Source organism: Ambystoma mexicanum, chromosome 2p (genome assembly GCF_040938575.1).
Source record: "Ambystoma mexicanum isolate Mex_15411 chromosome 2p, UKY_AmexF1_1, whole genome shotgun sequence".
Taxonomy (NCBI): Eukaryota; Metazoa; Chordata; class Amphibia; order Caudata; family Ambystomatidae; genus Ambystoma; species Ambystoma mexicanum.
In genome coordinates this window covers 1394619743-1394643995 of record NC_090923.1, presented here as the reverse complement: position 1 = coordinate 1394643995, position 24253 = coordinate 1394619743, and the positions used below count along the sequence as shown (strand labels likewise).

Sequence of the window (24253 nt, the reverse complement as noted above, 5' to 3'; positions counted from 1 at the left end):
AGCCCCAATTTACTAGCCTGGCCTTTGAGAGACGTTTCCCCTTTGTTTCTCAGTCCCACATCTTGCCTAAATCCTTCTCTTTCTGTGGCAGTGACAGCAACCCTTTGTCCAGGTTTCCATGTTTTAAGAGAAAATGCCTTGTAATTGATATTAACCTGTTGGCAGCATCTGCAGAAAAGGCATGGATTTAATAGTCAGAATTGTCGCTGCTTCTCCCCCATCCCACCTCGGGAGCATGTACTATCGTAGCTTTTGGCATTCTGCGGCTTACTGGCTGTTTTCAAAAGGCCGCCTGCTTTTTCCATTTTGGATAAACGGAAAATTAGGAGGAAAATCCCCAAATTGTAAAGAAGTTGGAGATTTCCCTCCCGTGTCAAAACACAAGCTGTGGTTAAGCACATTCTCTCTGGATAGTATCCATTTATTTACTTCGAACAATATCAATTAAGTAATATATTCTTAAATGGTGTACAATTGAACGCGACTTTGGTGGCTAAAAACCGACCAAAAGAGCAAAGATCAAGCACACATGCTAAAACAATTGTCATGTCAAACGTGTCCCACATATATAACCCTATGACAAGGCTGTTTTGTTTTGTTGCTTGTTTTCCTTACTTAACCATGGTGTTTTCATTCTTCTGGCAGGACTTGGGCTGTGGTGCAAGCCTCGGAGTGATCTCAGACAACCTGCTGGTGACGGGGGGCCAGGGCTGCGTTTCCTTCTGGGACATTGGTTACGGGGACCTGCTTCAGACAGTCTACCTGGGCAAGAGCGAGGAGGCGCAGCCTGCCCGGCAGATCCTGGTCTTGGACAATGCGGCTATTGTCTGTGACTTCGGCAGCGAGCTCAGCCTTGTATATGTACCATCCGTTCTGGAGAAGCTGGACTGATGAAGGAACAATATAAGTGACGACTGGAGAAGGCGGATTCTGAAACTTAGCGTTCCCTGTGGAAGGAAAAGAAGCACGATATTTGCATCCATCCATCAGCAAGCTCAAAAACACAAAAGGCGGCAGAAGAAAGAGCTAAGGGACCCACAGTGGGCTTTTGCCTGATAACCACCAGGTCACCATTCCCGTCTTGGCAGCTTGACACATTCTCTGTCAGTCTCTCGTGATTCCTTCCCTTGGTCTTGTCCTACGTCCCAGTCACCACTGCTTCAGTTTCTTCGTAAGAAATAAGTTCCTCACCTTCTGCTCCTCAACTACATCAGGCCTCTCATCCCAATTTCTAAGGAAAGAGTTTTGTAAAGTTGAGCGGCTATCTGTGCGCTTTGGCGAGTTGGTAGTTGATTGAGAAGGCTGTCGTTTGGTGATGTCCTTTCGAGAGAGACTCTGATACTGAGCTGTAGAGAGGTCCAAGCAAAGCAGTCCGTTATTGAGTACATGGTGCAGGAAGCCTCCATGTGCTTGGCTGGTAGTGTGTCACACTGACTGTATTACATTTCACAATTGTTAATGCTCTGTGTCCCTTAGTGTGCTTTTTTCCAGATGGGAGAATTTTGCCAGGAGGCAATTGTGCTGGTGAAGCCATGTGTTAACAGTTCTAGTACCTTTACACTGGTATTCTTGATCTGCAAAAGGGCCAGTCATTTTATTTTTTGCAAATTGGTTTTGAATTTTCTTCCCTTATGGTCTACAGAAGCCTTTTAGGTGTATGGTGCACATACCCCGACGTTGGGACGATGTTGGACAGGCATCATCATCCTGTCCCGGTGACCCAAAGACTTTAATTGCTCCGGGTGGGAAGATGACTTATTTCCAATGCACCCGATTAACGTTTAAAACGGTTTCTTATTCTGGGACGGTGACCTATCTGTAGTGTGTGAAGAGTGAGCAGTTGAGTATCTTCGGCATGAATGGCTTAAAAAAGTTGAGCTATCCTAGTTGTAGGAGAAGTCTTTCTGTTTCCTGAAATCTTGATATATGATCCCAAGCGTGAAATATCTTCAGCCGTGGATATTCTCCCTAAGATTCCCATGTTGGAAAATCCCTCTTACTGCTTAATTAACCTTGCCTTCTGGTGGTGTTGTAGCAGCATGGATTTCTGAGATGTGGGACTGCCTTTCCTACATGATCTTGTCTCAGCCCTGCTTGCCTACACCAGTTAAAGGAATTGGAAGGTGTCAATAGTCCTCCTCCTCCTACCACTCCTTATCCCAGGGGCCTGTGCTGCAGCATTGTCTGAATGGGTGGGCTGCTCTGCATTGTGTATCTCCTTTCAGCCCTCCAACGCTGATCTCATCTCAAACCTGCAAGTCTGTTGAAACGAGGCGCGGATGCACTACCCATCCTCCGCCCCATCTTCTGTGTGCCTCCTTAAGAAGTTCCTTCTGATCTCCTGTGTCATTCTGCTACCATCATGTAAAGCCTGCTATCTCATGCTCAAGCAGCACATCTGCACTAAAGCCATCATGATGTTTCATCCAGATGGGTTCATTTACTGCATGTGCTTATGTACATTGTGTGTGAGATAGCTGAAAGGTATGTTATTTCTAATTGTCAGCTCGGTGGTATGCAGGCGTTTGCGTGTTTGTGCATGATTGCGTGCTGTGTCAAGAATGGATGCTATTTCACCTTGAAAATTGGGAACAAAATACATTTAAAGTTTACTTTGCCGATTATTTGCCTGGGCTATAATTTCAGCTTCTAAACTTGAGCAAACTGCACGATCCTTGAAAACATTGCTCAATCTCCCTGTTCCTAATTTCCCTTATCTGCTATAATTAGAAGCACTTAGAAAATGACTAACCTACACAATTTCGAATTTCACAAGCCAGCACATTTAATTGCCCTTGAAGTGACTTCCCTTCATAGTTTGAGGTTAGAAGGTTCCCACAGACCTGCCGGACTCTTTAGCAGCTCCCACAGTCTCTCTGTGGCGCGAACCGCAATAGTGCCAGCTTTTGCTTCACTGCTTTCTGCAAGTTTAGGTCTTCTCACCTCTAACACAGTCCATTTGTTGGCTCACAGTCCTGCCTGTTGGGATTCTGTCCTCTTATATTGGAAATAGGAATATTTCAGTTTCAACCGCATACAAGCTGTAATAATGTATTCTGATTTTCTTTAGTTCTGTGTGTCAGTCATGGGTAAAATAGTCTCAAACCGCACCTCTGGCATTGTCCGGGCTTTAAACCTTCTCGAATTGGTGTTCTCCTTACAATAGTGATGAAACACGGGCATTGTCTCCTTCCAGCGCCTGCCGAAGGCCAGAAGGAATTGCTGGAAATCCATTACAAGATCTGAAAAACGAATGGGGCGGAGTTCAGCCGTGTACAACATGGATGGATGAGCAAAAACTCACTCAGACTCAGCAGTATTAGGTTATTACCCAGGGTTTTAACAAATAGATACTGAAATGGATTGTTTATTTGTTCAGAGTTCTTTTAATCGATTCACAGATACTTGTTCAGAGGAATTTCTATCAGGTTGGTATGAAATGCTTTGAATTGGTAAAGCAAACGATACCCGATTGTTACATAGAAACCACGGTCTATTGTGGTCCCCCAAAAGGTTCTGTGATGGTACATTTCTTCGTCAGATGATCTGCCCCAGTTGTAAATTAAAATATCAGCCTGCTCCTTTCCAGCTACCCACTGCCTGTTTTCCGCATTGAATGCATCATCGTTATTCACAAGCTTCCACAGCCCTTCCAGGCAATGTTTCCTCTGAGATGCTTTCCTTTCGTCTCATTTATTTGCCCCAACTTTACTTCTTTTTGACCCTTGTTTGCAACAGTAGGTACAGTTTTGTATACGTGTTAAACCCTTTAAACTCTGTGTGCCTGTTTTTTAAAAACAGATCCCTTTTAGGGTACCCCATGTAAGAAAGAACCTTCCCCACGACCCTCCTATTTTTCTGTCTTCTGCCTGTGGCAAGCATCCCAAGTTCCTTATTAGTTAACGGCGCTTCTTTCTCCTCTGGCACCAGCTAGGCTTTGCCTTTCTCAGACTGGGCCACCATGCTGTCCCCTGCTGGGCAACGGTTTGTGCTTGGAGCTTTTTCTTATGCACAGATGTTTGCCTGAGAAGTGTCAGGCTTCAGGTCACCGTTAAGCAAAGATCTGAGATCATAGACAAGCTAAGGACCCTGTCCGGGCTAGGAGAGCCCAGATGGATGGTAGGCCTCATTCGGGCATCCTCTTTTTTGTTTCAGTGGTAGTTCCCCAGTCACCGGCAAGGGACTATCAAGTATATGTGGGATGCTATTTCTGGAGGTCCTGAGTCGTGTGATAACCCATTCATCATTGTTTTCCAGCAATGCTGGAGCAATATGTTTGTGCTTTCTTTAATGCCCCAGCGTGGGCATGCGTCCGGGAGAGCTTTGCAGTCAGGTCTTTACGGGTGTCATTGGCAGGGCACTCGGGCCCCTGTAAGTGATGCCCTACTCCTGTCTTCACTGGCAGTCAGTCACGCGCTCCATTCTGGATTGAAGCTCTGCCAAAATGAGCTGCTGCCCTGTAGTTAAGGCAAACTAATATTTTAAAGGAACAGTTATTGTTCCAGGGTCTGTTAAGGCTCGTGAGGTTTTTCATTTTGGCAATACGAGGAAAACCTATCCAAACAGACATTTCTTTCTGCTTGCCTTCTGCTTTTAGCTAGTCACAAGAAAAAGGAATTGATTATAAAAGCAGAACTGTGAAATGGAATAACTTTTCAGTTCACTTTTCATGAAGGACTTGTATTTTGTTTTTTTTTTATAATATTGGCTCGACATTCCACGTGTCATGCAATGCTGATGGCTGATTCAAGGGAGATGTTTTCACCGTGTCTAAACATGGTGCATATAACATACTAAGGGTGTCGTCATGATTCGGGCAGTATTCTGGTGGTAAATCTGACATAATACCACGTAACGGAATTACCATTCGCGCCACTTCGTCCGCAGAGTTACCACCGGATTACAAGTGGCGGTGGCGATGGAAATCCCAATTGTTTTTAGTCCATAGGACTCAATAGGGCCTTTTATGGGGAAGTACTGTGGAAGTAATTCCACCACGGTAATGCCACAAAAAAATGGGCAGAAAGCTGGCGAATTTACCTCCAGCTCATCGCTGGTGATGAATCCTCCAACAGTAATGTGGTGGTAACAGTATTAATGCCGCATGTAACCGCACCGCCCAACTCGTAATGAAGCCCAAGGTCTTTTGTCATTCCACAGAATGTGATACGGTACAGGTTTCCAGAATAATGTTTGGTGGCTGTGTTAAACGTAGCCTGCTGGGCATTTGAGACATTTTATGAATGTATTGTCCAGTTGTGGGCTTAAAATGTTTTCTTGTTAAGTATAATTGGAGCTTCATGTACAGTATAATTTGGAGCGTGGTCCTTTTCTTTGCTGTTGGCTCTTTGCTGTCTGTCTGTTTGGCTGGTAAATGTGCATGCTCTAGTTGCCATCTTGGAATGGAGCCGATATTCAGTATTTTAGGTTTGTGTGGATGCATACACTCAGTTCTTTAACTTCTCCCCAAAAATCGTATTGTTTGCAAGTTTGCCTTACTTACACACAAAGCGAAGTAGGTGTTTAATGGCACCTATTATGATACTTCTGAGTATCAAGGGTGAACTAATTGGGCTAAATAGCGCAGCAATTTTTGATTGAGTGACGTTAAATCTTTCTTCTTATGGGGGTCTCAGTCACTTCATTGGTACAGTTCTGTTTCTCTTTTCTTAATCACTGAAATCCTTTGCACCTTTAGGGTGGGGGTACTGCAGTTTTTGTTTTATCCTATAGCGAATGTGGTCAGAAGAATAACTCCTGTCTGACATCTTCCCAATGACACCCACTGTGGAAAGCATCCTTCGGAGCCCCATTTTCTCTGAAGAGAGGGGACTTAAAAAGTGTTGTCAAATCATAATTATTCAAAATATTGTTAAGAATCGCGATAACCTTATTCCTAACCCTGTCCATGCACTTTCTATGATTACAAATGAGTTTTGTTTCAGCCAAAAAATACATGGTTATAGCTCAGCACTGGAAACTGAACAGCCCCCAAAACATCCCCAGTCTGGAAAGAATGGCTCCTTTTTAGTTTTAGCTATTAGGTGGCACTGTAAGCGCTGCCTATAAGCTGAAACTATTTGCGTGGTAACTGAAGATAGGACAGAGATGGGATGCGAGGATGGACACACAGTCTCTGAGGGTCTTTGGCTTTCACCCACCCATTGACCGCCTGTGGCCATACTAGTCCATTCGCCCTTCCATGGCTAATACGCACACCCCTGGGATCTCTTTAATTTACCTTTGTGCTTTTTAGGGGATGCCAATATAAGTAGTCACCTGAAAGCTAATGGCTTCATTGCAGCTGTAAACCAGCTCCTGGTGTAATTGAAATGTCTTAACTAAAGGTGCCTTCTGCCATTTCATTTAGAAGCAGTCTGTGTCTCCTTGCATTTGATCCTTGCACTGAATTCTTGTTAAAGGAAGTCTTGGTAAAGCCAACCGTTTTTGCTCCTGTGTAGGCGTTAGATATGCATTTGGCAGGCACTGCCATAATATGCCCATGTACTAACACTTATCTTATGGCCAGATAGTACCATTATCGCCTGGAAACCATGCGTGCTACAATCCTAATAATATAACAAAACAGAACATGACATTGCCTGGAAAATGCCCATCACGTCTCTACACAAAAGCCAAAAAACTGTTTATATAATGGTCACGTTGTTATGCACATCTGCTTTGCCAAATAAGGGAACTCAAGCACAATGAGACAAGGTAATGTGCCCAGGTTCCCACAACTAAGGGAGACGTGGGTAAGCCAGGATAGAGTATTGCTCTCATGGTTACAAATTGTATACCTAGTCCTAAACTAGTATGACATACACACACATTGTCACAGCAAATAAAACTCAGTGTCAACTATTTTACTCAAAAATCTTAATGTGCACTGGCATGAAAAACTTGTATGCGTTTCCTTGGTTCTCCGGAGGACAGGATCCAATATATCTTTCAGCTTCTTTTGTCATCTCCCGGAAGACCCATGGCGTCTCCCCAATCCATCAGAGGCTCTAATCTGTCATTTGCTGGATCTTTCTATGAATGCACCGTGACTCATAAGTAACATTCAGCCTGTGGCATGCGCTTTGTGAATGGTTATTATTATAATATTAGAGGAAACACTGCAGTCTTTTAATACATGCATAAGTGAGGTCTTTTGGCTACTGTCTGCTTAGCAGAATCTTTTAGTGTACTCCATTTTAGCAGTGAAGGAAAGTTACGTGCAGTCATGTAAAGTGATATACTCAGGATCCTATCGGGGGCATAGGGTGTTTCGGGTAGGGGAATAAGGGGATTGTTCAGCCAGAAGGCAAAACGGCACAAAGCATAATATTACCTTAAAAGAATAAGCAAAACATTGGAGCCAAGTTCACCATCTGCATTCAGTGACAACTTGGCAAATAAGAAAACCTGTTTGATTAATGTCAAATGCAAGTAGACATTTTGAATACTATTTAAGAATGGCATAAACACACTTTCACATATCACTATGCGACAATACACTTAATCACAAAGACTTTGAGACCCATTATGAACGGCCCCTGCATTGAGGTGTGAGGTTGGCAGATGACTGACAGCTGTCAAAATGCCCAGGCAGGAATGCCTTTGCTGGAAGCAGCTCATGGAACTGCAGAAAAAAGAAAGAGCTCCAAGCGGTCACTTGGAGGGCTGATTTCAGCTGCGAGCACCGAATTGCTGCGAGGAGGTGGGCAGATCAGGTCCTTGGTGATATCTACATAGCCCTCCCGCCTCCACGATCCTCGCTTGCAATGCCCCATTGGCCCCTGCTCTGCCAACCTTCTCCGTGCATGCAGCCTGCAGGCATTACCATGTGCTTGTTTTGCTTCCTAAATGCTGTGTCGATTTCGGCCACTGAAATTCAATGCAGGCACATTTCCGGCCCAACCAGGATATCAGCAGGCTTTCTGCAACTTGTCTCTTAATTTATGGTCACAATTTTTTAAAACATAAACTCGATTTTAACTGACCAATGTGCCCTTGTTTGACCCAGCACCTTCATAATCAGAGCCCCCAGGCAGCCACCTGGGTTGCCAAATGAGAAGGGGTCCCTGTATTGTGGTCTCAAGCCAAAATAGTAGGACTGCAGGGGCAACTGTGATGCTGAAAGCTCAGCAAGGCACAATCTGAATTGTCCTTGGATGTGACAATTCCTGCTACAACCACCTATATTAGATTAGTGACTTTTTGACTTGCGTTGAAGGAATTCAAATTCCTTTAACTCGCAGGCTCAGTTATGCCTGAACAAGTTGCATCTTAATATCAAGTGCATTGTAATTCTGGCAGGCATTTTTTTCTGGATTGTGATACATAGGTCAGGGTGAGAACTTTCAAATTTCATTCTACTGGCTGAGAGTAATTCACTCACCAGCTAACAAAAATGGCAACTCTGCAGATAGACGCAGCACACTATTTCTTACCAGCAAAGTGTGATCAATCACTTGGCAATGCCTTGTGGGGAGTGCAAATTGGGTGGCCTACTTAGATATTTCTCAGCCTCGTTTAACTGATTTTCTGAGACAGTCATTCAACCTATGTCCGCTCTTCTGAAAATGTATGAGCACGATTCCCTTCTCTTCCCAGGAGACAGCAGCAATGCATCTGCATATCCAGTGACTTGGATCATCCCGGTCTATGACATTCTGGAGCACGACGGGCTGCTGATTCACAGTTTGCATATATTTACGCATTTTAGACCATGGGCTATCAAGAGCATTACTAGTTTGTCAACTTTTCAAAGGTAAAATGATCAAATAGTTGGGGGGGAAAAATGTGTGAAGGGCTTAGCCAAGCCAACCTAAAACATTTCCTATTTGTGTAGGTCAGAAATGTCTCAAGTAAAAATGGGCTTCTTACTCCAACAATGATTGTGTTATGACAGACTTGTTTGTTCCATTAAGCAACTGGCGTAGCTTCGAATATGGTTCTAGACTCTTCTCTCTGAGGCAGACACCTCTGTTGATTCAAGGGATGTGTTGGTTAAAGGTAACCTGGTGAGCCAACCTTGATGTAACCTAGTGGCAGTTACTATTAGAAAGGAAAGCGCGTTGCTCACAGTGGAGATTGATAATACAAGAATTAAACATAGAGCTGTTTTGCTTCCTCCTCGCAGATGTTTAGGGATATGCTGTGTGCTCTAAGTGCAGCTGAGCAAAGGTATGCTAGGGGTGTATTACATTGGGGTGTAGCCAGTATAATTATCTGGGCATGAAACTAGCCCACCCTTCACAAGGGCACAGCATGGTGTAATTTCCCATATAAGTTATTTGTACATTCTCCTGACGAGTTGTCCTCATGTCTGCTTTTCCAGTATCTGATGCTAGCCCGTCAACCTGAAGTGCTACATCTTTTAATGTATTTCATCCATCTCAGTGTTACTAAATACACCAAGCCATCTTTATTTAAACATTTTGCCCATGTGGAAATCTGTTCAGTGGATGTCTGGCGTTTTAACTTTTTCCTGGATGAGAAATGGCATCAGTGGCAATGAACAGCTCGGGAAATCCTGCGGCAGTCAGTTCAGCCTTATCTGTTCTCTTTGATTACTGGCATCGGATGGACATTGTTGAGACTCTACTTGGGACACGGCCTGTCAATTTTGCTGTTCATCAGAGTGCGTCAGTCCTCTTGCTGCTGTACCTGCACTCATGGTACCTTTCTATAAATCGGCTTGATGGTTTTTGTTGAAAACTTCTATTTTCCATTCTTCCCCAATGTCTGACTTATTTGCTGAGCATCCATCTTCCTTCCATAGGCTTTTGTAACTGTTCTCCATCCCTTGCACCTATTCCCTGGAGCAGGGGCTGAGTCTCCCTATATGATCGGAGGGAAGTGGATGTAGAAGGACAGACGTCATTTGTGGCATCTTGTTTTACACAGTTGTGTTTGATTTGAATGCAAGGTGCTGCAGTCTTTTTCAAAAGAAAAAGAATCCTTGCTCTTCCTGACAGGTCTACGCAAGTGGCTCTGTCACTCTTGGTGTTTCTTTTCTTTTTTAATGTATGTAGAACCAACCCAGCACTCCTTCAATTTGTCCTCATGGAGGAAGTACTATGAGGAAGGGAGACATGGAGGTGATGGCCTGATTACTGGTCAGTAATTCATCTGCATATGCTTACATTTTATTCTTTGCCACAGTACCTATTGACTATCCAACAATTCCTCTAAGTCCCATGACAAGTGGACTTTATTTGTGTCACCCTGGAGAAGGGTCAGTTTAAAAAAAGAGAAAAAGAGGACAACACAGTTGCCGGTGTATAGTGTTAGGCTTAGGCATAAGTGATTGCCATGAAGTAATTAGGATATTCACTGAAATGTGTGTTTTAGGTAATGGGACAACCTCCCCTTTCAACATCCTATACAATTAGTCCTGCTGTACCAATCCGCAACACATTTGTTACAGGTCAATCTTGACCTCTAATTCTAAGCGTGTTGAAGATCGATCAAGGTGTGAGTTTTAACCGTAAAGTGTACTTTTCCATGGGACCCCCCACCTGTGGCATGAAAGTTTCCAAAATGTAGACACCCAGTCTTGTTAGGCTTCATCCTGGAACTTTTTGTTATAATGAGTGAATTCTGTTGAAAAGTTGATAAGAGCATATTTTATGGTGAGTAATGTCTAAAGTATGTGCAACTTAAATTATACCCTCAGTGAAGAAACACGTACAAAATGAGCACTTAGCTGCCTGCAGTAATAATTTGAAGCAAAATCTGACATCCGTAGTTTTTAAAAAAAATAAAAAAGCGCAGTAAATCAGTCACTTCAGATTCAGTGAACACGCTTATTCTGAGCAGTCTTTAAGATTAAATGCCAGCAAACGTTCCGCAATGGCATTGAATGTGCTGAAACAACCTTAAATCGTGTATTGCTAATTGCTTATTCTTGTGTTCCCTCCATGGAACCAAGTACGTTGTAGGTCCCCCTTCGATTGCCGTAAGGTGGAATTATGTCTCCTCGCAGGGCATCGTTCCTCGCTTAGGGATTTAGATGAGGCCGGGGTGGCCTTTCAGGTGTTTAATACATTTTTAGTGTCAATGGAAATAGATCATTTGTGTGTCCAAACACCACTCTCAAATATTGGACAGTAGTTCATTTAAAAGTCCTCAACCTATGCAATAGATGTGACTTTAATGTACTTATATACCAAGAGGGGTAAAACACCTTATGAACTCCAAGGGAATTATATATTGATATGTTTGTGGGAAAGCATTCCTTTGTGGGTCAAACACTTCATACTGTAAGTGACAAATTACATGCATGTTGTAGTGAATGTGCCCCTTTCATAAATATTGATGCACCCTGGCTTGACTGAAAGTTGAAGTAATGCTTGCAAACTTTGAGCTGTGTATCTTGTGATTGTCATGCTTGCTCCTTGGCTTGTGGGACCAGGCTTGTTGTAGCACTGTAGTGGACAAGGTGAATCGCTTAACCACTGTCAAGCCAAACACCTCTGAATGTACCATCCCACTGTTCATGTCATCATGTATTCATCGTTGAGTTCAATTGTGAGATGATACCTTCAGTGTCGTCTAGATGAAGCTTCTCTGACTGGGACGATCTGTCTATCAGTATCTTATTGGCTACCACTGGCAGTCTTGCCTTTCTATTCCTTGGTCCTGTTTGCTGTTTAGTTCCACGGCATGGAGTTACTCTGAATAGAACCTGAACAGGTTGCCTTTGAACCAGTGAGGAACGGTTATTGATGCAGGTTACTCTTCGAGAATACCTCCCTAATTAAGTTTGTAGTTTGATGCTGGGAGCTGGTCGGAGGACAGCAGGAAGAAAAACCGTTGGTAAGCCTGTGTGTGTGTACGTGTGTGTCCGTGTCCAATGTGTATATAGATATTTGTATGAATTTACTCAACCCAAGGCATTGGAGCAAGGTTTTTTTTAAGGCTACACATAGTTGTGGCCAGGTTTAAAGCACCTAGCGTTTCTGGTAAAACATGGTTTCCGTTAACTTATTACAAAATATTTTGCTGGTGACCTTTTCGCCTCCTTGACAGCAATACCCTTCCCCAGCTTTAGTGTCCAGTCTTTTTAAGGACTGCACGCTCCAAAGTGCAAACGGACTTACCACAGATAACCTGTTCTTTTTCTTGCCACTTGCCTCATTTGGCCAGGAAGCTAGTCTGGCCCTCAGCACTGATCATTTAAGGAAACAACAATACTGTTTTTAGTCAGAATTCTAATTTATTTTGCTGTAGGCCTCACTGCTGCTAGCGTTTGATTGAAATAGAAGTTTTTCTTTGTTTTGTTGTACAAAGGCTTTTCTGTGTATTCATGTGCTTTCTACTTTTGTTGTCACCATGAGCTTCCTTTGTGAACTAGGGACTGCCTAGACTTTTGCAGATGCAACTATCTCCATAAATTGGCATTGGTGATTGCCATGATTGGCAGTGGCAGACTTTAAATACTGTTGTTTTTTATTGGATGATTATGATTCCCTGAAAGTTGTCATAGCCTTGTGGGGGCAGCAGCTCTGTGTGGACAAACAAAATGTCATCTGAAGTGATGCAGACAAATGATTTGGCAACTATAGTTAGCTGTATTAATTCTACACGGGAAATGAACTACTTGTCTTCCAATGAACTTGAATTTAAAAACATAAAGTGCATTAGATTCGAAGACTCTGGATGGGACCAGTCCTACTTCACTGTCAGAAACATACGTCAGTGGCTTGTAGATCAACCACCTCACTTCCCTCAAAGCCAGTCAGGCTCTGACTATATATAACCTTTGTGTATCGGTTTTATTTATTCCGGTTGATACATTGAACATTTTGTTTACCTCTCTCCCGCCATTCATGAAATTCCATTCTATAAAGAACCCCGACATCTAAAAAAAAGGCAAGATTGAGAGCATGTGCAAAGACACAACGTGAATACCCCACTCATGTGTTTTACATTGTTTTACAAATAATCTCCTTTCTATGTTGCCTTCTAACCTGCTTTTTTTCAGCCATCGATGGGTCTTAAACAGAGTCAAAGAACCGAAGAGATGTCTAGGTCCCATCTTTGAGATGTAGTTGACTTTCGTTTCTAATGGTAAATAGCTGTCAAATTGAATTTTTAATGGGAGAAACCGGTCCAATGCAACTTTCCTCTAAAACATTATGAATAGATTGTAAGGCTAATTATTTTTTATTGTAACTTGTCTGCGATACACTAGGCTTAGTTTGTGACCATAGACCGCTCTTCGTAGTTTAGTTGTGGGCGACACTGTATCTACTTTTCTGTCCTATAGAATGTAGACTGTTTTGTGTTATCCCACAAAATGCACACACCAAGAGGCAGGCTTCAGAACCCCTGCAGTCATCAGTCAGTGCCACACTATAACTGGCTTTTATTCTTGCTGTCATACCACTCTGTCTCCCTTTTAAAAGTGGTGGAGACTACAGCAAGGCACCATTGACCGCAAAGCTTGCTGGAACAGTCAACAAAGTATGCCACCACCATCTTAAACCATGATGTCAGCCTCAAGTTCTTTATTTTTATGTGCTCTAAGGTGTTGCAGTTCTAACTCTGAAACAGCTTGCCTGTGCGAGGAACCAGGCCGACACCTTTCATTGCTGGATTGGACATGTGTGTGCTGCTCTTGCTCCCATGGGGGACCTAAAGGTTCAAAATGGCTCCTTTCAGCTCCTTGCAGCATTTGAATGAGTTTGACACACGTGCCTTGGCCTTGTATCTCAGGCTGATTTAAAGCCAATAATAATCACTGGCATGACCCAGCTCTGATTCCTTGGCATGTCCAAACCCCAAGGACCTGCCATGTCTCAACCAGAGCCCAAAGTTGCGTCCCACCCCTCTAGTTTGCATCAGCTCTGCTATGTATTGCAGTCATTAAGAGCCACACTCGCCTTCCGTGTGATAATTTCGTTTGAAAAGCAGATTGAACTTGTCCGTAAACAAGTACACACTACATCAATTCCATATTCCCTAATGGCAATAAGGCATGTCAGGGAGGCCATATGTCCATGGGCTATGTCTGAATGGGGGCAATAATGACACCCTGTTTGCCTTATTGTATTGGTAATAACTCAATACTGTATCTGCTACTTATGTGAATATATATATATATATTTTGCCTTTCTGTAAGCAAAGAAAAAATAATTGAACTGATGCATTTGTAGATTGTGAATCTTAAAAGCTAGTATTTATTTTTTTCGAATTTTTCAGAATGTGGGGGAGCATTTTTTCTACTTGAAAATGGGTGCACAGAAGGTGATCCTCTCTGAACTGAGGATAACTGAATCTCTGGTCTTGTTTTGATGATCTAAAGAACCTAAAGCTGTAAAATAACCCTATGTCCTTTTATTTTGCCGTTCAGTCATAACACTTTAATTTAGAGAAAAGTTGTGTACTTATTTTGTAATATTTTGACAAAGGATACTCCTACGTATTGCAAATAAACAGCTTTGATACCAATTGCCGCCTTGTATTTTCATTTTTCGTTTGTTTGGGCTAATATATTTTTATCATACGCTCCATGTGTAGATGGTTAAGGTGGACAAATAATTCACAAGGATATTGTGACGGGCACGATAAAAGATAAATCACAATTAACAGGAAAACATACATTCTCACACCCAAATGATATACAAACAAGTATATATATTTCTGAGGCTTGTGGGTCTGCTTATAATCACGTGTTCTGCATAGGTCGACATCTAGCGTTAGGTGCAGAGTATTGCATTCTTGTTTCGGAGTTTCAAAAAGGGACGTCGACTGGGCGTTCTTGTAATACTATGCCTGTGTAATATGTATTGTACCCGTGATCCTTCACGTGTCGAGGTACCTCAGGTTGTTTTTTTTCTACCAACGTGGTCCGTTGCATATTTGGAGTTCGTAGCATTGCTACTGAGATAGATTGGAAATTTAATAATAAAATATTTTTTATTGCATTTTGGCAACCAGACAGTAAACATTTTCCAGCAGTAAGTGAAGCCAACAAGGACAACAGAAAATGAATGAGTGACACATATTGTCCTGTACGCTCTTTAGTGTCCAACCCCTGTGCCTCTGGTTAAACTCAGGCAGTACCTGTTGTCTTCCACCTCCCGTGCTTTTACCCTCCACCTGCGTCCTAACTCCTGCTGCTCCACTGCCCAGTAGCACTTAGCGACATTGCATTTTCTATCGCATTTCGTAACTAAAATACGACCCCAACTCTGCATGCTTCCTGTCCCACCCAGTCCGCCCCAAACCCACTGGCCCACCTCCCCTTCACCCCCCATCCAACTCACAAGTCATTCTCGCCTGTTATCCTGATAAGTTCAGTGGGGCCTTTCGTCTGGGGTTGCGAACATCGCCTGAGCTAGTGTGTTCCACACTGTCACATTTCTTTAAATCTTCCCACCATGCCTCTATGCAGGGACCCTCCACTGACTTCCATGCTGGCGTCATCGGTCACATGGCCAAGACACAAATGAACTCTTGACCAAAACATAGGCAACATCCATGCGGAGTCGCTCCCGCATCTGGGACATCTCTGCTCCACTGCTCCCAGGAACTTTTTTTTTTCAAAACTTCTATTTATTCGTTTTCCAAGAAAAGAGAAACAAACATCAATAAACACAAACAGTAACATACTTATAAACTTGAACCCATCCCACCTACCCCCCCGTGGTACAGCACCCAAGAATCACTTCCCATTCCCTTCACCCCCGGGCCTCCATCGAACCATATATGTCCAATAATTTTAATCTCTGTGGACACCATTGAGCTCTAAAGTCTCCTTTTAAGAATTCCAGGGTCACCCCCCAGTCCGCTTAAAAAGACCCTAATTTGTCCTCTGCAGCATAGGAGGCCCACTCCAACGAAACTATATCCCATAACTTTCTCAGCCACTCCTGCTCCGTCGGGATTGCAGCCCCCTTCCACCTCTGCGCAATGAGAGAAAGGGCTGCCAATATGAATATCACCCGTGCTTTGCTGCAACCCCGTCCTGTCTCCTCTACCCCCACTCCCTCCTCCCTCCCAGTCCTCCCCAGCAATATCTCGCGCGAGTTTCGGAGGGCGCCTCCTCCCAATGCCTAAGCGATAGCTTTCTTAAGATCATCCCAGGCCTGTATAATAGGGCAGTCCCACCAGATATGTGTAGCTGTTCCCCTCTCCCCACACCTCCTCCAGCATTCTCCTGAAACGGCGGAGTTCATTGCATGTAGACGGGCGGGAGTGTAGTGCCAACCCACCAAGCATTTGTACCACATCTCCCTAACCTGGATTGCTTTCGCTAGCTTGGGTATCCGTGCCCATAATCTCTCCCAATCGGCTTGCTCCATACGGACCCCTGAATTATTCTCCCACTTAGTCATGTAGGTCCACTTGATGCTTGGGTTACCCCTCTCAAGTTGTCTGTATAGGTCCGAGACTAGCCCCTTTGTGCCCTCGTGAGTTGTTATGAACCTTTCAAAATGGGTTAGATCTCTCGTCGCCGCCTGCCTAACAGCCGGAGACATCACCCAGTGGCGAATTTGAAAGTATCGATGCCTCTCTCTTTCTCCCACCCCAAATTCATTTTTACATTCCACAAAAGATTTCACTCTCTCACCACTGAACATGTCCGTCAATGTCCTGCAACCCCCCTCCTCCCAAGCCAGAAACGCTCCCTTCTCCATCCCTGGAGTAAAATCCCTGTTCCGGAAGATAGGGGTAAACGGCGAAGGAAAAGATGTGATCCCCCCTTTTAGCACAGACCGATCCCAACAGTCAACCACATTTTTCGTGATGTCGCTCAAGTAAATGTGTGAGGGACGTAGCCGTCGCGGGAGCCAGAGAACCTCTCCCAGATGATGCCTCGCCACCACCCTGTCCATCTTCACCCAGTGTTTCAAATACTCTTTCGAGAACCATTCCCTAATTATCCTGAGCTGTGCTGCATCGTGATATCGGCGGAAATCGGGGAAGGCCAAACCCCCTCTATCTCTGGAGGCAGTGAGCAGCTGCCTGGATATACAAGCTTTCCTCCCCCCCCATACAAAACCCCATACCAATCTATCCAGCCTCGTAAAGAATGTTTCAGGCACCCTCAGTGGGATGGCCTGGAAAAGGTAGAGGACCCGGGGAAGTACAACCAACCTGAGCACCGCCCCCCGGCCCAGCCAGGAGATCGGAAGGGCCCCCCATCTCCGCAGGTCTTTCTGGATTGCTAAAAGCAAGGGTTCATAATTCGCTCCAAGCCAGCCAGCTACTGAGGGGGTGATCCTTACTCCCAAGTACCGCAACCCAGAGGGGCTCCACCTGAAAGGGGACAGGTCCCTGACAACCCGCGCCTCCTCCTCCCGCAGGGAGAGATTCATAAGTTCCGATTTCTGGAAATTAACCCGCAGGCCTGATGCCTCCCCGAAGGAGGATAATAATGCTATGCAAGCTGGGAGGGATTCTCTCGAGTTGGTAAATGTAAGCAACATGTCATCTGCAAAGGCCGCGATTTTATGTTGTTCCCCACCAAAAGGGATCCCCTCGATCTCCGTTGACTGGCGGATTGCCAGTAGGAGGGGTTCCAGATAGATAGCAAACAGCAATGGGGAGAGGGGGCACCCCTGTTTCGTCCCCCTCTGAAGCCTAAAAGGTATAGACACCTCTCCGTTAACCAGGATGCGTGATATGGGATTTTTGTAATTAGCGGCGACCAGGTTGATAAAGCCCTCACCGAGCCCCAGTATCTCCATCACCCGGAACAGGAAGGCCCATTCAACCCGGTCAAACGCCTTCTCGGCGTCAAGCGCCAGAAGGATCGCCGGGGTACCCGTTTTGCGGGATTTCTCAACAAGATGCGCCACCCTTCTAATATTATCCGCTGTTTGCCGTCCCATAACAAACCCCGACTGATCCTGGTGGATCAGAGTTGGAAGATGTTTTTCCAGGCGCCGTGCCAAAACCTTAGTGAAGATTTTTGCTTCGGTGTAAATAAGAGCAATAGGGCGATATGAAGTACAGTCCTCCGTGTCTTTTCCTGCCTTATGAATAAGGGTGATCTTAGCTTCCTCCATCGTCCGGGAAATGCTGCCCTCCGTGTTAAACGCATTAAACAGCTGCGTCAAGTGTGGGATCAGGAGGTGAGAAAACTTTTTATAGAAAGAAGCAGGATAGCCGTCAGGACCCGGTGCCTTATTACGGGGAAGAGCAGCAATAACTGCCCTCACCTCGTCCTCCGCGATGGGGCGGCCCAACTCCTCTGCCACTTCCCTGGATACCTGCGGGAGAGGCAAGTTCTCCAAAAATCCTCTCTGTAACCGAGGGGGTGGACCTTGGGAGGAGTACAAGGCCTCATAGAATTCCACGAATCTCTCCCGTATCTCATCATTCCGGGTAAGACGCCCACCACCCTGATCTTTAAGTGCGGTAATGGCCCTCCGGTCCCTTTGCCCCCTCAACAGACGAGCTAGCAGGGTGCCCGCTTTGTTGGCCTTAGCGTAAAAGGTTTGTCTAGTTCTGAGCATAGCTTCTTCCGCCCTCTTATTCCGCAATTGGCCCTCCGCCAGCCTATACGCCGTGAAGGCTCTCCTCGTGGGAGTGATTCGCAGTTGGGCTCTGGCGACCTCCACCTCTCACTCCAGTTGGGCCTCCAAACCCCTAAGCCGCTTGTTCCTCTCCGCCTGTAGGGCGATAAGATCCCCCCTAAGAGTCGCCTTAAAGGCGTCCCACCTCGTACCCAAGCTCGTATCGGAGGGGGGATTGTTCCCGAAAAATCCTTGAATCCTAACTTCTAGCTCACCACAAATCACAGGGTCTCTCAAGAGCCCGTTCGGAAATCTCCAGCTCCACACCCCTGGCCTACGTCTCCCCATCTTAAGGACCATCCCTACGACCCTGTGATCCGCCACCCCCAGGGGGCCCGCCTCCACCGCCCCCACCAGACTGGCTGATACCCAAATGTAATCAATTCGAGATTGTGTCCTATGGACATCGGACAGGAAAGTGAAGCCCTCCTCTCTCCCCCGTAGAGACCGCCAGACATCCCGGAGGCCAGCTCCCTTCCATCTCTCCCAATAGTATAGCATGAGCCCAATATGGTCCCCTTAACCAACACAAACCTCCCATTGCTATCCCTAAGAGCTTCCTGGAGCTGAAAATCTGTGCCTCTACCAAAGGCGATGGCCACCCCCCCCTTTTTCGTGGGGCCTGACGCAAAATAAATCTGGGGAAAACCCTTAAGTCGCAGCCGGGCATGGTCTCGTTTCCTCAGGTGGGTCTCCTGAAGGGCTAGCACGTCCGGCTTATGGGATCTAACAAAATGCTCCAGCTTTGTACGCTTAAGGGGGGAATTGAGCCCCCTCTGATTATGTGTTTGCCACTTGAAGGTAGCAGCTGGACGTCACGTGCCCACCGCAGCTTGCACTCTGAGGTACCGAGAGAACGCTCCGTTAAAAAAAAAAAAAAGAGATTTCCCTCCTGCAGTCTATTTGTGGGGCCTCCCCCCCAACCCCACTTCCCTTGTGCGGCTCTGTAAATGCCAGGCTCGTAGGGTGATTCTTCCATAAGTGCTGCAACCACCCACCCCCCAACACACCCCCCTTCCCCTGTCCCACAACTAAAGCCCCTCCCCTGCCCTCCCCTCAGCCTACCCAACCCCAACTCGGGAGGCCTCCCGCGTGTCCCCTCCCCATCCCCCGGACTCTCTCGTCCTTGCGTGATCCAAGAAGTGCATCCCCGCCCCCTCCCCGCTTCCATTCATAGCCAACTTCCCACCACCCCCTTTTACATCCTCCTCCCCACCGCGTCAGCCGTATCCACTGTATCAGCTGGAAGCCCCCCGGTCCGGGGACCCTCCCTCATCTTCTCCCTGAGCGGGCTCCACTCTCTCCTCCTGTGGACGTTTCCGCGCCGACTTCTTCTTTGCATTGGAGCCCACTGTGGACCACACCCACGGCCTCGCCCCATCCCCCGGAGCAGGCCGAGCACTCTCGGTGTCCCCCCCGGAGTCTCCAAGATCCAGGTGAATGATGTTCGCCGCCTCCTGTACACTGGTGGCCCTTCTTTGGGCGCCCTCCCATTCGAACACTAACCCAAACGGGAAGGTCCACTTGTACTTGGCATTCTTTCTTGAGAGTTCTCTAAGCACTGGGCGCATTGCCCTCCTCTTCACCAATGTACTGTTAGCCAAATCCTGAAACAAGGAGATCTCCTGGCCCTTATAGTGCAGTGGTTCGCGAGACCTTGCCGCCCGTAGAACAGCCTCTTTTTGGGCGTACCGTGTGAATGCTGCCAACACATCACGTGGCCTGGCGCCTGGGCCGCGGGGAGGTCGGCCCACCCTATGTACTCTGTCCAACTCTATAGCCACGGGGTCTTCTCCTCCTAGCAGGCCCATAAAGATTCTTTGCACCTCTCCCTTCAACTCCCCATCTGTTACTGACTCCGGAAGGAGTTTTACCCTTATATTGACCTGTCTCGACCTATTTTCCAAGTCCTCCAGTTGGATTTCTAGGTTGCGGGTCGCTAGGTCCAGGCGATCAATCGCTTCCCCGTTGGCCGTACCATCCTTTCCCAATTCCTGTAGGCCCCTTTCCAGTATATCGGTTCTCTCACCTAACTGAGCCACATCCTGCTTCAGTTCCCCAAGGGCCATATTTAAGTCCGACCTCAACAACTGAAACTGGTCCTGGAAGGCTTTGGCTAGAGTTTCTCCTAAGGCGTGCATCTCACCCCTGAGATCCCTCCTGGTCAGGGGCTCCCGGTCCTCCGGGTACTTTAGGGGACTTGAGGCGCTCGGTGTCCTCCCCACTGTTGTCCTTGGCTTCCATTGCTGCAGACCACAATGAGGGGAGGGTGCTCAGGGGGGTCCCCCTCTCTCAGACCAGTGCGCGGCGCCCTGCCCCTGGATTTCGCGGGCATCAGGTCTCACCCGGGGAGCCCGAGGGACCCAAGAAGCGGGACCCGCCGGGGAGCGCTCCTCAGTTCGCCCACCACTCCTTTACTGGGCGCCACATGGGGCCGCCCACCGGCTCCAGTTCCACAGATGGGGGGGCAACCGATCGCGAAGACAAGGGGGGCCCCGCCCCCCCTATCATTACTTTCACCACCTTTTGGAGGGGGGTGGGGCGGGCAGAGGCCCGGCCAATGAGTGAGCCCTCCCCGAGGTCCCACAACACCAGCCTCGGGGACCGAGCCTCCACCCCGTGGATCAGATCAAATAGGGGGAGGAGGGCCACCCCCGCCTCAACTCCCCACCCCCGGGGGGGGCCTGCCCGCTCCTCACCTCTCCGCCGACGACCAGGAGGTTCCCCAACTCTCCTCCGGGGGCCTCCCCACAGGCGGATCCCCGGCGGCTCGCGCTGCTCCTACTTCTGATGTGGGGCGCTGCTCCTGCAAGACTGCGCGAGGCCTCGCCTGAAGGCCCGGCCCTCCGCCTCAGGGAGATGCCCCCCCCCGCCTCGTACTGCCGGCGGCGGGTGCGTCCCTCTCGTCGGCGCTCCTCTCCTCCGCGAAAGCCTCCTTTCGCGGGTCGACGCCTCGGCCCGCAGTTCGCCCGTGCAGGCCTCCTCCTCCGCCGCCGCCAGAATTCCTGGGGACTGCAGCTCCGCGCCCGCAGTCAGCTCGCGCAGGCCTCCTCAGCCGCCGCCGCCGGCCGAGATCACCGGATCCACAACACCCTCCGATCCGCCGTGCCGCCGGTCCTCCAGAGCCCCGTACCTCCTCTGACACCTCGAGGGGCCCCCAGGGGGTGGTGGATCCCTAAAAAGGCCTCAGGGTACGGGAGCCGCCGTCGGCGCGTCTAGTCGCTGCTGGCGGCCATCTTGAATCCCCTCCCAGGAACTTTGAAAGGGCTTGTGGGGTCATATGTGCCCTATGAGTGACTTGTAGCTATATCTGCTTAAATATGGTGTTCCTGGACACTGTCCTCGTATACCAGCACACTGGCCCATTCCCCATCTGTGAAAAGCCGTCCCAGAGCTCCCTCCCACTTGGTTCTCACCCTGAGCTCTTTCTGACCGAGTGCATTCAGTACCAGCTCGTAGATCCTCGAAATCGTGTCTCCCCCTCTGCCACATCATAAAAACCATCCCGCATAGTGTTCACCTCCTCACACTTTTTCAGCCCCGGCCATCTGTCCTCTGCGGTCTTAATCAGGCTATGGTACAACAAAAATTGGCCTTTCGGAATGTACTGCTCTGTCAGTTTCGGGAATCCCACCCATGCCCATTCCTTGTATAAGTCTCCCAGGGTGATTATCCCATTTGATTCCCAGTGGAACCCATGGCTGCAAACCTCCCTTTTGATTCTTGCCAGTGGTATATTAGCGGAGTACGGTCCCGTTTCCCCACCCTCCTGCACGGTCTGCACCAATTTCTCCGACCAAGGGTTATAAGTGCCAATGTCTCCTGCAGCCTGGTGTCCCATATCCAGAGTGCCTCTCTCAAATAGTATGGTCCAACCTCGCCCCGCAGCAACCCGGTGTCCAATGAGCCGTCGTCCGCTAGCCAGGTCATGAGAAACTATTTGCCCGCCAGGTAATACACCATACACCTAAAAATTCAGCAATCTGATCCCTCCGTCCCTATAATCTCTGCTCGGTGTGCCCAATGATATCTTGCACCTCCCCAGATGAATCTGCTAAACTGCCCCAGAATATCATATGGTATATTAACAAAATGGTAGAGCAGGCGCTGCAGTACCACCATCTTTATTATCGCAGCTCTGGCCTATCATAGACAACGGCAGCCTATGCCAGAAATCCATGGATCTTTCGACCCCCCTGGAGCACCTTGGTGTGTTCAGTTGGTGTTCCTTACCAGGATCATGATAAACATCCACTCCCAAATACTGGAAGGTCTCCACTGCCCACTTCATACCAAATTTGGCAAGCGCTATTGGTCCAACCCTACCAGACCTGCCAATGGGAATAGCCCCAACTTTTCCCTGCTGTTGGTTATGCCTGCCAACCTAGCAAATCCGCCCAGGACCTCCAGCATTTACGGTAGGTTCACCTCAGGGAATCTGCACGTACAGGAGCATGTTCAGCGCATACAGCGAGATCACATGCGTGTTGCCACCTACTGGTAGACCCGCCTCCTTAAAACGTGTCCTGAACAGAGCCGTCAAGGGTTCCAGCACTAAAATGAACAGCATTGGGGAAAACGGACACCCCTGTTTGGTCCCCTTGGCCAATTCCCATGCCTCTGTGATGTGCTTCCCCGTTTTCACCCTGGTCATCGGCCTCCTGTTAAGCAGCTGTACCCACAGTAAGAAACCTGGGCCGACGCGGCAAAACTGCATGCACCCACTCCACCACACCCAGTCAAATGCTTTGATCGCATCTAGCGAAGCGGTCTGTGGAATCTGCAGTCAAGCGACGATTTGCCCGGTTTGAGTATCGGCACACTAGTCGACTCTCATAGACTTGCAGGCAGCAAACACGCTTCAAATGCCTCTTCCAGAATTCGCAAGAGATGCAGCGTCAGCTCATTCACATATTCCAACCCTCAGCATTTTGCCAGTGGGTAGCGAGAGTATGGTTGCCCTCAGTTCTTCCTCCGTCAACGGTGCATCTAGCATCTCCGCTTGTCCCTGATCAATGCGTGGCGACACTATGTCCAGCAGGGTTGCCTCTATTTCTGCCACGTCCCCTACCCTGCCTGCCCTGTACAACTGCCAGTAGAATCTGCCAAAGGTTACATTCATTTCACTCTGGGCCCGCCACTCCTCTCCGCACTCATACCTAATACAGCTAATGATTTCCCTCGTCTCCTCTGCACGACACAACCAAGCCAATACCCTCCCAGGCTTATCCCCACTTTCATGGAGTCTCTCCAGAGATCTAGCAGCATCCTGTCTGCCCATCCACTCCCAGTGCACTATACAAGTATGTCGGAGCTTAGTGAGTTCCGCCTCGCACCCCCCTTTGTGCCCCCCGGCCCTCATCAGCACTTCTGTTGGCGACACTGTGCAGCAGCTCCCTTTGGATGCCCCCCCATTTTACCAATTGCCTCGCCATTCATAACCACATTGAAGGCTTCCCGCAAGGTCCCTGTGCTGTTTACGCTCCCCAAATTGTGGGCAAAGAACTCTATCTTCTCCCCATGTGGGCCCTGAACTGCTCGTCCAATGATGCCTATGCTCTCAGCCTCCATGTCGGGATCAGGGGCTTATTCACGGCCCTTTGCCACACCACGACGAGCGGATCATTTTCTGTATAGTGGAATGCTTCAAGTCCGCCGGGAAGGAATTACCGGCAGGCATCAGGGCTCATTTGACATGGGGAGTCTTGGCATCAACAGCATTACAGAGG

The 24253-nt window shown here is 47.6% G+C and overlaps 1 protein-coding gene across 2 annotated transcripts in view; it reads left to right on the top strand.

The window, feature by feature from the left end:
• Positions 1 to 14448, top strand: part of SCAP (SREBF chaperone) — a 1420607-nt gene extending 1406159 nt beyond the window's left edge. For both annotated transcript variants that reach the window (XM_069645830.1, XM_069645831.1), the window contains exon 23: positions 646 to 14448. In XM_069645830.1, the coding sequence (XP_069501931.1) occupies positions 646 to 891 (246 nt within the window). In that variant the 3' untranslated portion in view covers positions 892 to 14448. The remainder of the gene's footprint in view (positions 1 to 645) is intronic.
• Positions 14449 to 24253: the final 9805 nt, after the last annotated feature.